Below are 15555 nucleotides of genomic sequence, written 5' to 3' on the forward strand. Positions count from 1 at the left end.
CTTTTACCCCATCTACCTCCACTCTAACCCCTCTACCCTACCCTCTGATAACCACTAGTCTCTTGTCCAGGTCCATGAATCTCTGTTTGTCCTGATCATTTGTTACTTTTAAGTTTATATCCCACATATAAGTGATATCGTGTGATTTTCAACTTTTTCTTTCTGGCTTATTTCACTTAGCATGATTTTCTTGAGGTCCATCCATGTTGTCACAAATGGCAGTTTTTCATTTTGTCTTATGGCTGAGTAATAAATAGTCCATTGTATATATGTACCACAGCTTCTTTATCCAATTTTCTATCATAAGGCACTTTGGTTGCTTCCATGTCCTGGCCACTGCTGCTATAATCATCGGTATGCAAATATCTTTTCAGATATGAGTTTTCTTTTTATTTCTTTTTTAAATTAATTTATTTATTTTAATTAGTTTGAAGTATTCAGATATGAGTTTTCAAGTCTTTGAGGCAAATACCCAGAAGAAAGATTACTGGATCATATGGTAGGTCAATTCTTAGTTTTTTGAAGAAACTTTATACTGTTTTCCATAGTGGCTGTACCAATTTCTAATCTCACCAGCAGTGTATGAGAGTTCCTTTTTCTCCACATCCTCTCCAACATTTTATTACTTGTCCTATTGATTATAGCTATTCTAACAAGAGATGTAATCTCATTGTGATTTTGATTTGCATTTCCTTAATAGCTAGTGATGTTCAGTATCTTTTCATATGTTTGTTGGTCACTTGTATGTCTTCATAACATCCTCTTTCAGTGCAAAGTCCTTGAGTTTAGTTCCTACGTTTTCTTCTATGCATTTTATTGTTTCAGGTATTATATTCAGGTCCCTAATCCATTTTGAGTTAATATTGGTGTGTGGTGAGAGACAACAGTCTAGTTTCATTCTTTTGCAGGTGGCTTTCCAGTTTATTGAAGAAGCTTTCCTTTCCCACAGTTATGTTTTGGGCTTTTTATGTTGAAAATCATTTGCTTATATCAATATGGGTTTACTTCTGGACTCTCCATTCTGTTCTGCTGGTCAGTGTGTCTGTTTTGCTGCCAATACAATGCCCTTTTGATCATTGTTGCTTTGTAATATAATTGGAAGTCGGGCAGAGTGATGCCTCCAGCCTCGTTCTTTTTTCTCAGGATGGCTTTCGCAATTCAGGGTCTTTTGTGCTTCCATCAAAATCTGATTTTATGTTCTATTTTTTTAAAAAATGCCAATGGGATTTTGATGGGGATTGCATTAAATTTGTATAATGCTTTAGATAATAAGGTCATTTTAACTGTGTTGATTCTTCCAATCCAAGAACACAGAACATCTTTCTATTTCTTTGTATCTTCTTCAATTTCTTTTAATAGGGTCTTACAGTTTTCATTATATAGGTCCTTCATATGTGTCATTACATTTATCCTTAGGTATTTTATTCTTTTGTTGCAATTGCAAAAGGAATTATTTTTTCCACTTCTTTTTCTGACACTTCGTTATTAGAGTATAGGAATACGATGGATTTTTGAACATTGATTTTGTATCCAGGAACTTTCTTGTATTTCCTTATTGTTTCTAGTAGTGTTCTTGTGGAGTCTTTAGGGTTTTCTATATAAAGAATCATGTCATCTGCAAATGGTGACATTTTGTCTTCTTCGTTTCCTATTTGGATGCCTTTTTATATCTTTCTCTTATGCTCTAGGACCTCAAATGTTACATTGAATAACAGTGGTAATAGTGGACAACCTTGTCTTGTTCATGATCTTAGAGGGAAGGTTTTTATTTTTGACCGTTAAGTATAATGTTGGCTGAGGGTTTGTCATATATGGCCTTTGTTATGTTTAGATACTTTCCTTCTATACTGACTTTGTTAAGTGTTATGATTATAAATGAATGCTATATCTTGTCAAAGGCTTTTTCTGCATCTATTGATATGATCATATGATTCTTATTTTTGAATTTGTTTATGTGGCGTATCACATTAATCAATTTGCGTATGTTGAACCATCCCTGTGCCCCACTGATTTGTATATAATCTTTTTAAATATGTTGCTGTATTAGGTTTGCTAGTTTCTTATTTAGGATTTTTGCATCTGTGTTCATGAGCAATATTGGTCTGTAGTTTTCTTTTTTTGTGTTATCTTTACCAGGTGTTGGTATCAGAGTAATATTAGCCTCATAAAATGTGTTGGGAAGTATTTACTCCTCTTTGATTTTTTGGAAGGGGTTGAGGAGAATAGGTATTAAATCTTTGAATATTTGGTAGAATTCACTGATGAAGCCTCCTGGTCCTGGGCTTTTACTTTTTGGTAGGTTTTTGATGATTGTTTCAATTTCCCTACAGCCAATCAGTCTATTTAGATTTTCCAGGTCTTCTTGATTCAGTCGAGGAAGGTTGTATCTTTTAAAGTACTGGTCCATTTCTTCTAGATTATTAAATTTGGTGTTATATACTTTTTTATAATATTCTTCTATGATCTTTTGTATTTCTGCAGTGTCTGTCATAATTTCTCCTCTTTTATTTCTGATTTTGTTTATTTGTGTTCTTTCTCTTTTTTCTTTAGTGAGTCTAGGCAGAGGTTTTTCAATTTTATTAACTTCTCAAAGAACCAGGTCTTTTTTGCATTTATTTTTTCAATTGATTTTTCCCCCAATTTCATTTATTTCTGCTCTAATTTTGATGATTTCTTTTCTTTTGCTGACTTTAGGCCTCATTTGTTCTTCCTTTTCTAGTTTTTTTCAGATAAAGCATTAGGTTGTTTACTTGGGCTCATTCTTGTTTTTGGAGATTGGTCTGTAATGATATGAACTTTCCTCTTATGACCACTTTTGCCGTGTCCCAAAAGCTTTGTTATGTTGTACTATCATTATCATTCGTTTCTATGTATCAATTGATCTCTCTTTTTATTTCATCCCTAGCCCAGTTATTCTTCAGTAGCATGTTGTTTAATCTTCCTGATTCCTTTTTGCAGTTAATTTCTAGTTTCAAAGCATTATAATCAGAGAATATAGTTGGTATGATTACAACTCTCTTATATTTGTTGAGATTGTCTCTGTGTCCCAGTATGTGGTTGATTCTTGAGAATGTTCCATGTGCACTAGAGAAGAATGTATAAGCAGCTGTTTTGAGATGAAAGGCTCTGTAAATGTCAATTATGTCCAGTTGGTCCAATGTATCATTTAAGGATGTTATTTCCTTATAGAATTTCTGATTGGATGACCTGTCCATATCTAACAGTGGGATATTTAGGTCCCCTACTACAATAGTGTTTTGGTCTGTTTCTTCCTTTAGTTCTATTAGTAATTGCTTTACATATTTTGGGGCTCCCCGATTGTGAGCATAGATATTAGTAAGTGTTATGTCTTCTTGGTGCATGATTCCCTTTATCATTATGAAGTGTCCTTCAGTATATTTATTTACCTTTTTGATTTTGAAGTCTATTTCATCTATTAGTACTGCTACTCCCGCTTTTCTCTGAATGCCATTTCTTGAAATATCATTTTCCACCCTTTCACTGTGAATCCATATTTGTCTTTGGAGCTGAGATGTGTCTCCTGGAGGGAGCATATAGTTGGGTTTTGTTTTTTAATTCATTCTGCAACTCTGTCCATTTATGTTTAGGGAGATTATTGAAGTATGATGTCTTCTTATAGCCATTTTATCTTTTGCTTTCTAGTAGCTTGGTGTTTCCATTGCTTCCTTGTCCTTGTGTTTCTGTTTTCTTTCTTTTGATTGGCTTTTGTGGTTTTTTTTTTTTTTCTGTGGTCCTACTTGTTTTATGTTATATACGACAGTTCTGAATCTTTGGCATGTGGTTACCATTATGAATATGTAAAGGATAGCTATATACATACAATCTCTCATTTTCTTCTGCACATTCCTTATCGCCATTCCCCTTTACTAATTTGGATCTTTGAATCCTCCCCTTTTCAGTCAGTTTTGTTAATTTGTCTGTATGTATGTTGATTGTTCATTATTATCATGCTATAACAATTCTCTTCTTATTGTTTAAGCTTATAATGCCCTGTTCTTAGTAAGTGTTGCATGCCTCTGATTTTCTCTGTCTACTAGATGCCTTACTCCTAATTACGTTTTTGTTGTTGTTGTTGTTGTTGTTGTTGTTGTTGTTGTTGTTTTTTGCTGTTGTCGTCATTTTGTTTTAGGTGAACTGGTTCTGTTAAGTATTTACTTTAATGCAGGTCTTGTACTGGAAAATTCCTTCAATTTTTGTATGTCTGAAAAGGTCTTTATTTCTCCTTCATATCTAAAGGGGAACTTAACTGGATACATTATTCTTGCCTGGTAGTTCCTTTCATTATAGTTTGAATATTTGATTCCACTCCTTTCTGGCTTGCAAGGTTTGTGCCTAGAAGTCCAATGATAATCTAATGGGTTTTCCTCTATAAATTACCATTTTCTTTTACCTGGCTGCCCTGAGAATTCTGTCTTTGTTGTTGATTTTTGATAATTTTAATACACTGTGTCTTGGTGCAGAGCCTTTTTGGGTCAAGATAATTGGGTGTTCTGTTGACTTCTTGAATTCCAAGCTCCAGCTCATTCCTTAGATTTGGGACATTCTCATCAACAAATTGTCTGAAAATGCTTTCTAGTCCCTGTTCTATTTCATACCTTCAATAATGCCCATTATCCTTTTGTTTGATCTCCTGATGGTATCAGCTAGTTCTTGTATTTCTCTTTCATTATTTTTCATTCTTGGATTTCTCTCTTCTTCCTTCTGATTTATTTCTAGATTTCTATCTTTGGTATCACCTATCCTTTCTTCCATTTGGTGGTTTCTATTTCCCAAGCTTGCTATTTCATTTTTCAAAATTGCAATGTTTTCTTCATCTCCAGAAATTCTATTTGGTTCCTTTTGAGGGTTTCAATCTCCTTGCTAAAGCACTCATTCTGTTCATCTAGTTGTTTTTCCAATTCCTGAACTTATTGATGTGAATTGTATTATATTTCATTGAGTTTTTTCAAAAGTACCATCCTGAATTCTCTGTCATTTAAATCACATATTTCTATGTCTGTAAGCTTATTTCCTGGAGATTTTTCTCTTTCTTTCTGAAATGCCTTGTCGCCTTGGTTGTTCACGGTGTTTAATGGACTATTTCTTCACCTAGGCATTAATGGAAATGTATTCTGCTTTTTTTTCGAGAAAAAAATATTTATTATGTAAAAGTCTCTCTAGACTGTTGCAAAGAAGGCGTTTTTCTTTTGGTTTCCAGTAGGTGGCGTCTAAGCCTCTTGGATCCCTGCTTTATTAAAAAGCCTTAATGATGTCTTTTTTTTTTTTTTCTTATACACATTCAATCATGCTCGCTACCGTTAGTCTCAGTCCCTGTCTGTGTTAGTGATTGTTTTGGTGCGTTCGTTCAGATTCTCCTGGGGTTCTGCATGGTGTTCCATCTCAGAGGACATGGGTGGAAGGGCCATGGGTGGTTTGAGGGATGCAGGCTGTGGCTCCACCTTGAATTTTGCAACCACAGCTGGTAATAATCAACTGTTGTTTCTCTGCCGTCCCCACTTCTTTGCTTTCTACCCTGAACACTGAGCTCTGCTGTGGGCTGCATGGAGCTCAAAGCTCTGTCAGGAAGGGCTGTTCAGGGAACCTGCCACACCATCTACCCTCCCACTCCTCCTGTTGCCAAGAGACTTTCTCTGAAATCCAGCCCTGGGCAGCAGCTTGAAAGGTGCCAGGGACATACAAGAAGGAACTAAATTGTCTAGCTTCAGACTTTTCTTTGGGGGTGGGGAGCTATTAATTTCTAGCTTTATTGCATTATAGTTAGGGAATGCAGTTTGTATTATTTTATTTCTCTAGTTTTATTGTGATGTAATTGACAGGGCTTGTGATTAAGATAGTGCAGTAGGAAAATGCTGTGCTTGCTTCCTCCCTTGACCACATTAAAATTACAACTGACAATCAGAAACACGGCAGTGTGAGAGATGTCCCCAGATCTCTCCCCTTGAAACAACAATAAGGTAAACATCTAAAACTCAACAACAACAACAAAAAATACTCAGACTGCACAGAGCATGTTTGAATGAGGAATCAGCGAATAAGAACTACCACAGGTCAGAATCTTGGGTGTCCAATGATGGATTGGGAGAAAGAAAGAATCTTCCCCTTGTAGCCAGAGTTCTGGGCTTGGGCCTTTTAGGAGTACCTGGAACTCCAACCACCTATCATCTCACTCAGCCACAATCTCTGCTGTTTTTCACAGCCAGAAGTCATGGGGGAATATCTTTTTGGCACCGGAGCCCCGGGCCGGGGAGCCTGATATGGGGCTAGTGCTTCTTGCTCCTCAGAGGGGCCTCCGCAGGTGAGATATCCCTCTTGATTGTTAATTGCCACACGTGGGTGTGGGATCAGTCCATTCTATGTCTCCACCCCTTATAACAGCAGAGACAGCTTAGCATCCCAAGCCAACAGTAGAGATAGTTGGTGCATAATTTTTATTTACACCATAGTCTTCAAACTTGGCAGCATTGTGTACCTCTAGAGCTGGGTTTATAGGGTGGCAAAAATAAGGAAGATGGATTAAAAATTCTTGCAAAGTAAATAGATCTCTAGATCTCCCCTACTCTACATCTCTGGGCAACTCCCTGTCCCTACCCTTACCAGAAGATTGGGTATTTATTTCCTAGAGCTAGATTACTCAAACTTGGCATTATTGATATTTTGGATGAGATAATCCTCTGTAGTGGGTGGTAGTTCTGTGCACTGTAGGACGTTTAATAGCATCATTACCCTTTACTCACTGTATGTCAGTAGCTCTCAGGCTCCTAAACCTCCAGTCATGGCAATAATAAATGTCTCTAGATACTGCTAAATTCCCTCTGGGGGAATGCAAAATCATTCTACTATCTTCTCTGCTGATAGTAAAACTGAGGGTTACTGAGCTGGGAGACATCATGTATAACTGAGAGCTTGGATACAAAAGTGAAAACAGGAATTAAGTGACTAAATGCTGAATGCAGAGACACTCAAGCACCTTTTTAACACAGCATTCAGAATTTGGCTGTCAGATGTTTCCCTCCAGGCAGGAGACTGGAAGCTTCTTTTCTGGGGACTCTGACTAGCTCAAGATGAAAGATCAAAAAATATTGACCTTTGGGGTTTCCCCAACAAATAACCCATCAAGACCATTGAAGCTTAAAATAGAGAAGGCCCACATCATGCACTCAAACTTCCATCATCAATCATGAGCAGTCAGTTAAGAATTATCAGACATAAGAGAAAAACTCCTAAAGTGGAAGATAAAGATCAAAACCAACTGACAGGAAAAACTTGGTAGAAGCAAAAATTGCAGAGGGAAGAAAACTAAAAAATCTTTTGAAAAAATCCTCAGAAGTTGCAAGATTAACAACATTGTTCTCTTTTGTTGTATACACTGATGGGTTTCTTTTTACTAAAGCATCATTCAAACTCTTTAAGATGCCCTGCATTCTAGCTAGCCTAAAAATATAGCTTCTCAGTTGTTCAGTTTATATGGTGAGTGGATTAAGAGTGCGATGCTAGAACCACCTAATTCCTCCACAGTTTAGGAGGAAGAGGCAGTGGTGGAAAAGATGTGGTAAATCATGACAAAATTAATCTAGAAAATTCTTTTTATTTAATATGTACTTATAGAACTAGGGAAACTAGATGTCTTTCTGGTCAGCGTCATCTGTTTCTAGAAGCAAGTGGGGTCAAAGAATTCAGCACCCAAACAGCACTGACCATTGACTCTCTGCAGCCTGAGCAGTCATGACTTTCAAGTTTGTGCTTTCATTGCACACGAACATGTGGACACATAGGCAACACGTGGCTCACTGGAAACTGTGCTGGCTAAAAAGCAGACACATATGGAGACTGGGCTTTATAGCGCTCTACTAATTAAGGAGGAAAGTTGGAGAATGAGCAAAGGAAAGACTCCAGTGAGAACAGAAATTGAGGTAGAGGATTTTTTTTCCCCCTCGAGAAACTAAGGGAATTCCTTCTATTAACTGTGCAGTGGACACTGTCCTGCAGCTTAGAAACTAAGGAGAGTGTTATGCAAATACTATGAAATAAATCACCTTACATCAAATATCTAGGGTGAGAAAAAAAAGGGGAGTAGATTATTTCAGAATCTCAATGTAAGGGAGAAGGGTTTAGTTTTACCATCTATGCAAATCAAATGAGTATCTTGATTCAGGAGATGTGGTGACAATAACTGAGGCTAATATGAATACTCCTTATCCAGAAACCATAAGGCTGTGGTCTAGTCTAATATATTCCATCTATATCGCTTTTGATGAGCTAAAAAACACATTAGTCTCATTCTGGACTAGGTTTCCAAAAAGCCCATGACTAAATCTTGAATGGTCACCTTATCCATCTCCTGGAAGGCCAGCTCTTCCTTGAAAACAGCTCACCTCCAAGATTAGTGAGCAGTACTGTGACCTCATTCTACCCAGCACTAAAATGGGAATAACATAATCTCTGCCCAATAGGACTGAGATTAGGATTCTGTATCTGGGAGTCAAGAATGCAGCCAGTTATCTCTACTTCTAGTTCCCAGCCTCTATTAGTCACAACAACCTTGCCTCAGTCATTGAATATGCTTCTGATCTACAGAAAATGTCAGGCTCCTTTTTAAGCTTCCCCAGTACAATAAAACCTAGCACTTTGAGCTCCACTTGTCCTGGAATTTTCTATTTCCTCATTTTATTTCCTTTTTTCCTCTATAATTCTGAGGGTGTTTTTTGTTCGTTTGTTTTCAATGGAATCATATCCTCAGAGACAAACACAGTGAGGCAGGAATGTCTGAAAGCATTTTTGTGAGAATCAGTTGCAATGTTAAACCTTTGTTCTGAGCACGTTCTGGAAACAGGGCATGCTTAGACAGTGACATGTATTTTTCCAAACATAAAATATGTACATTTCAAACTGAAGGGTTTTTCTGCAAAATTCTCTCAACTTTGTTAAAAACAAGAGTCAAGCCTCATGACATGTTTTTAGAATGTTCACGCATTTACAGTAAGAGATTAAATTCAGTTGGAAAACAAATTCCTTTAGGGAGAGTAATCAGTTGATTCTGCAGTGTCTCAGTTCAGCTATAAATTCAAAAGCTAGATCCTGAGTGTGAAATAATCTTAAGTAGTGGAGTTGAATTACTTCTGCAGAACATTTGAGCAAACTTTCAAGATGTTAGAATCCTCAGCAGAATTTCTCAGAGTGAGATTCATGTAGTCCCTGTAGCTTCTGCTCTTCTTTCTCCACCCTGCCTACAAAAATCTGTCTCACGTACTCGTCCTTTGATAGAACCATGTTACTTCACACGCAAACCATCAGTAGTATCCTGATCCTTTCTCTTAGCAACCTGAATCTGTCTACAGGTTAATTTTAGAGGAGATTATATATATATGATGGAATGTTATTCAGCCATAAAATACATATATATATATATATATGTATGTATGTATATAATGGTTTTGTAACATGTGATGTCATAAATCCTATTACTATAGAGTTTCATAAGTTACTCATATTGATGTGACAGATATTATTAAGGAAATTTTCATGAAGTTTCCCATCCATACCAGAGAACCCTAAAAAGGACAGCAAGATCACAGATTCTGTTGGAGCCACTTGAAATATACATTTTATTGTTCTGGAAACACTTAGGTCATTAACTTGAATTATAGACTTATCATGTGATAGGTGATTGATTAAAGAGAATTTGCAGGGATCCTGATTCTGTTTGTTATAGACTAAATGTTTTTGTCCCCCAAAAATGTGTGCCCCCAAAATTCATGTCGAAATCTTCATTCCCAATGTGATAGTATGAGGAGATGAGGCTCTAGTACTTTATTATAGCAGCCCAAACTTACTAGTATACTATTCTTCCTTGGGATAGAGTTCACCATTCATCAAAATAATCAGTACTTATTTTGGCTGTGTGTTAAGATTACTGACTCAGCAATGGAGCTGTTATCGGCAAAATGCCATTACCTACACATTTTGGATGTTTCTGGTTGTATCCTGCTTACTGACCAAACGCTCGAGAATCTTCAGATAGGCTGCCAACAACTTCGGATCCTAAGGATGCAATACTGCAGACTTATTTCCAAGTAAGTATGTACCTGAATATGAAAAGCTTTGAGAATTGCTTTTTGAGAAAACAGAATATGTGACTATGGCATTCATAATACATAGTGGCTATCAGAGTTAGGAAGTTGCATTTTATTTTTTGCCTAATCGAAATTTTGAGCTGAACCAAGGAAAGCTCTCTTCTAAAATGGTCTCTGTGGTTTCATATACCTTTTCCAGTAGCCCTTCTACTTTAAGCCCTTCTTCCTTGACCTTGTAGATGTCCAAAACCTTAACTATCCTTTTGTAGAATTATGCTAGCTCTTCCTTTCCTCATCTCTCAAAACATTTTCATTCAGTTAATCTCCCTTAGGGATTAAGAAATAATTGGATTAATCCAGCTCACAATTAAGTACAAATTATTAACAGCCATCCTAAGCCCCATCTTTCCATAAATTATTTGCTTGATAGTTGCTTTTCATTTAACTAGAGATTTCCTATAAAACCTAGGGCTCAGAGTAAGATATTCTGACTTTATTGCTACAGGCCAAATACCTGTTTCTTTAATTCACAAAATGTTTCCATTGAAATAACAGTTGGGTAAATAAGCAATCTATGAAGGTAGAGAAAGTCTAGAGTGTCCAGCCCGTGAGATTTTATTTTATTAAATTTATTGGTATGACACTGGTAGTAAAATTATATAGGTTTAAAGTGTACGATTCAATACTATCTCATATGTATATTGCATTCTGTGTTCACTACTCAAAGTTAAATTTCCTTCTGTCACCATATATTAGATCTCCCCTTACCTTTATCCATCTCCCCCGTCTCTCCTTCCAATAACCACTAACCTGTTGTCTGTGACCATGAGTCTGTTTCTTTGTCTTGTTCATTTATTGCTTTTGGTTTTATATTCTACATATGGGTGAAATCATATAGTTCTTGACTTTTTCCATCTGATTTATTTTGCTTAGCATAATATTGTCAAGATCCATCCATGTCGTCACAAATGGGAGCATTTCACCTTTCCACATCTTCTTTATCCAATCATCTATCAGAGGACACTTTAGTTGTTGCCATGTCTTAGCCATCATGAATAACGCTACAATGAACATTGGGGTGCATATGTCTCTACAAATAAATTTTTCAAAATTTTCAGGTAGATATCCAGAAAAGGGGTTGCTGGGTCATATGATAATTCTATCCTTAATTTTGGGGGGAAGCTTCATACCATTTTCCATAGTAACTGTACCGAGTTATATTCCCACCAACAGTGTATGAGGGTTCTTTTTTCTCTACAACTTCTCCAACACTTGTTATTACTTGTTTTGTTGAGGATAGCCATTCTAACAGGTGTAAGGTGGTATCTCATTGCGGTTTTGACTTGCATTTCCCTAACAGTCATTGAAGTTCAGCATTTTTCATGTATCTGTTGGTCATTTACATGTCTTCTTGAGAGAAGTGTCTATTTCAGGACCTCTGCCTATTTTTTAAATTATTTTTTATTATGTTTTAAATTTCAACTTTAATCAATTTTATTGAGATACGACTTATAATAAAATGTAGACAATTAAAATATACAGATCAGGAGAGACGTAAGAAACATGATGGAGTGAGAGACGTGCCCAGATGTCTCCCCTTGAAACAACAGTAAGCTGAACATCTAAAACTCAACAAAAAAACACCTAAACTTGAGCATGGCATCTGCACATAAGAGCTACCCCAGGTCAGAACCCCAGGAATCAGGCAATTAACTAGGAAAAACAAAGAAGTCACATCTTGCAGTCAGAGCTCCCTGTAGAGGGAGGGGGAGGGGAGAAGGTGTGGCAAGTTCCCTGAGCAGCCCTGTCTGGAAGAGCTGTGAGCTCCACTATGACGGCAACAGTGTCAAGGTATCAAGTCAGAATGCAGAGAAGTGCAGATGGTAGAGAAGTGGGGAATGCAGAGAAGTAACAGTTGATTTTACAAGCCACAGTTGCAAAATGAAACTGATCCACAGCCCGCATCCCCCATCCCAGAAGACTCTCCCACCATATTCTCATAGACCGAATACCACAGAACTTCAGGGGAATCTGAACAAATGGTAATGAAACTATCACTAACATTGAAAGAAACTGAGACTGAAGATAGCAAGCGTGATTAAAAATCGATAAGAAAAAAAAGGCACTATAAGGCTTTTTATAAACCAGGGATCCAAGAGGCTTAGACGCCACCTACTGGAAACCAAAAGAAAAACGCCTTCTTTGCAACAGGTTAGAGAGACTTTTACATAATAAATATTTTTTTTCTCGAAAAAAAAAGCAGAATACATTTCCATTAATGCCCGGGTGAAGAAATGGTCCATTAAACACTGTGAACAACCAAGGTGATGAGGCATCTCAGAAAGAAAGAGAAAAATCTCCAGAAAAATAAGCTTACAGACATAGAAATATGTGACTTAAATGACAGAGAATTCAGGATGGTACTTCTGAAAAAACTCAATGAGATATAAAACAATTCATATTAATAAGTTCAGGAATTGCAAAAACAACTAGATGAACAGAATGAGTACTTTAGCAAGGAGATTGAAACCCTCTAAAAGAACAGAATAGATCTCCTGGAGATAAAAAACACACACACACACACACACACACACACACACACACACACATTGCAATTTTGAAAAATGAAATAGCAAGCTTGGGAAATAGAGACAACCAAATGGAAGAAAGGATAAGTGATATCACAGATAGAAATCTAGAAATAAATCAGAAGGAAGAAGAGAGAAATCCAAGAATGAAAAATAATGAAAGAGAAATACAAGAACTAGCTGATACCATCAAGAGAGGAAACATAAGAATAATGGGCATTATTGAAGGGATTAAATGGAGCAGGGACTAGAAAGCATTTTCAGACAATACAATGATGAGAATGTCTCAAATCTAAGGAATGAGTTGGAGCTTAGAATTCAAGTAGTCAAAAGAACACCCAATTATCTTGACCCAAAAAGGACTTCTCTATTAAAATTATCAAAAATCAACAACAAAGACAGAATTCTCAAGGCAGCCAGGTAAAAGAAAACGGTAACTTATAAAGGGAAGACCCATTAGATTGTCGTCGGACTTCTAGGCACAAACCTTGCAAGCCAGAAAGGAGTGGAATCAAATATTCAAACTATTAAGTAAAAAGAACTACCAGCCAAGAATAATGTATCCAGAAAAGCTCTCCTTAGATATGAAAGAGAAATAAAGACCTTTCCAGACATACAAAAATTGAGGGAATTCTCCACTATGAGGCCTGCATGACAGGAAATACTAAAAGAGGCCAATTTGCCAAAAACAAAATGACAAAAAAAAATACAAAATTAGGAGGAAGGCGACAACCAAGCAGACAGAAGCAGAGGAGTGCAACCCTTACTAAGAATAGGGTGTTATAAGCTTAAACAATAAGAAGAGAATCACTATAGCAAAATATAAGTGAATGTTCAGCATACATAGGAACAAACTGAGATAATAATGACTGAAAAGGAGAGGATTCAAAGATCCAAATTTGCAAAGGGGAATGGAGATAAGGCACATGCAGAAGAAAATGGATGACTGTACATATATATAACTAACCTTTATATATTCATAATGGTTACCACATGCCAAATATTTAGAACTGAAGTATATAACATAAAACAAGAAGAACCAGAGGCAAAACCCACAAAGGCCAACCAAAATAAAGAAAACAAAAACACAAGGACAAGAAAGTAATGGAACAATGAGCTACCAGAAAGCAAAAGATAAAATGGTTATAAGACGACCTCATATTTCCATAATCTCCCTAAATATAAATGTACTGAACTCACAGATAAAAAAGCATAGAGTTGCAGATTGGATCAAAAAACAAAACCCAACCATATGCTGCTTCCAGAAGACACATCTCAGTTCCAAAGATAAATACAGATTCAAAAGGGTGGAAAATGAAATTCCAAGCAAATGGCATTCAGAGAAAAGTGGGAGTAGTGATACTAGCATCAGATGAAACAGACTTCAAAATAAAAAAGGTAAAGAAAGGTACTGAGGGATACTTCCTAATGATAGAGGGAATTATGCACCAAGAAGACATAACACTTAACATCTACGGTTCCAGTCAGGGAGCCCCTAAATATGTAAAGCAATCACTAACAGAACTAAAGGGAGAAATAAGACCAAAACACTATCATAGTAGGGGACCCAAATACTCTACTGTCAGATATAGGCAGATCATCCAAACAGAAAATCAATAAGGAAATAACATTCTTAAATGACACATTAGACCAATTGGACATAATTGACATATACAGAGCCTTCCATCCAAAACTGCTGTTATACATTCTTCTCTAGTGCACATGGAACATTCTCAAGAATCGAACACATATAGGAATACAGAGATAGCCTCAACAAATATAAGAGGGTTGAAATCATACCAACCATATTCTCTGATTATAATACTCTGAAGCTAGAAATCAACTGCAAAAAAAAAAAAAAAATCAGGAAGAACCACAAATACATGGAAATGAAACAACATGCTACTGAAGAATAACTGGATCAGAGAAATAAAGAGATCGAGATACAAAGAAACAAATGATAATGATAGTACAATGTATCAAATCTTTTGGGACACTGCAAAAGTAGTCATAAGAGGAAAGTTCGTATCATTACAGACGGATCTCCAAAAACAAGAATGCGCCCAAATAAATAACCTAATGCTTCATCTTAAAAACTAGAAAAGGAAGAACAAATAAAGCCTAAAGTCAGCAGAAGGAAAGGAAGAATCAAAATTAGAGCAGAAATAACCATTACTTTCCTGCTGTTTTGCCTTCAGATTAATGATACTCAAGCCCTTTTAAAGTTCTAACATTCCAGAGATTTAATCAAGAAGGGGAAGCATGTGCTCTGTTGTGCCCAATTTACTGATGCATAAATAAGAGAGACTGCTGATTATGAGCAGTCTCTGGTTTTGGCTCCAACATGCACACCACTCCCTTTTTGACCTATTCAAGAAACTAGAAGGACATGTAAGTAATATTATTACAGAGATGACCTTGAATGGACTTTAATTTACAAAAAACAAAATTACTAACAAACTTCAGTATGTCATTACTATTAACCATCTAATGTGATATACTTCACTACTGTTTGTGGTATACTATGTTTGAAAATCACTGTTCTATATGATCCAAAGAAACCTCTCTCACTAAGTCAAATAAATAATGATGATTAACCAAAACAGTAGACTAATTCAATTCCCATATTATCTCATATAAAGTTTTGGAGTCACTTAGGCCAAGCCAGAGTGGAAGGCAGTCAAAAGATACCATATGAACTCTAAGAAACTCATAACACATGTTGATCCCTAAATATATATTTTCTTTTCAGTATTTCCTAGAGCACCAAGGAGAGAGGCTGATGGAAGGAGAGAGGGTGATGGAGAGAGAGAGGGAGGCAGGAAAGGAGAGAGAAAGGGAAGAAGGAGAAAGTTAGTTGTCTCTGGCAGGAGTAT

The 15555-nt window shown here is 36.4% G+C and overlaps 1 protein-coding gene across 1 annotated transcript in view; it reads left to right on the top strand.

The window, feature by feature from the left end:
• The window catches only part of FBXL13 (F-box and leucine rich repeat protein 13), a 241176-nt gene that overhangs the window by 220565 nt on the left and 5056 nt on the right, over positions 1–15555 (top strand). The window contains exon 20 of the mRNA XM_016145844.2: positions 9928–10091. Coding sequence (XP_016001330.1) covers positions 9928–10091 — 164 coding nt within the window. The remainder of the gene's footprint in view (positions 1–9927; positions 10092–15555) is intronic.

The sequence above is a fragment of the Rousettus aegyptiacus genome, unplaced genomic scaffold (assembly GCF_014176215.1).
Source record: "Rousettus aegyptiacus isolate mRouAeg1 unplaced genomic scaffold, mRouAeg1.p scaffold_m13_p_13, whole genome shotgun sequence".
NCBI lineage: Eukaryota > Metazoa > Chordata > Mammalia > Chiroptera > Pteropodidae > Rousettus > Rousettus aegyptiacus.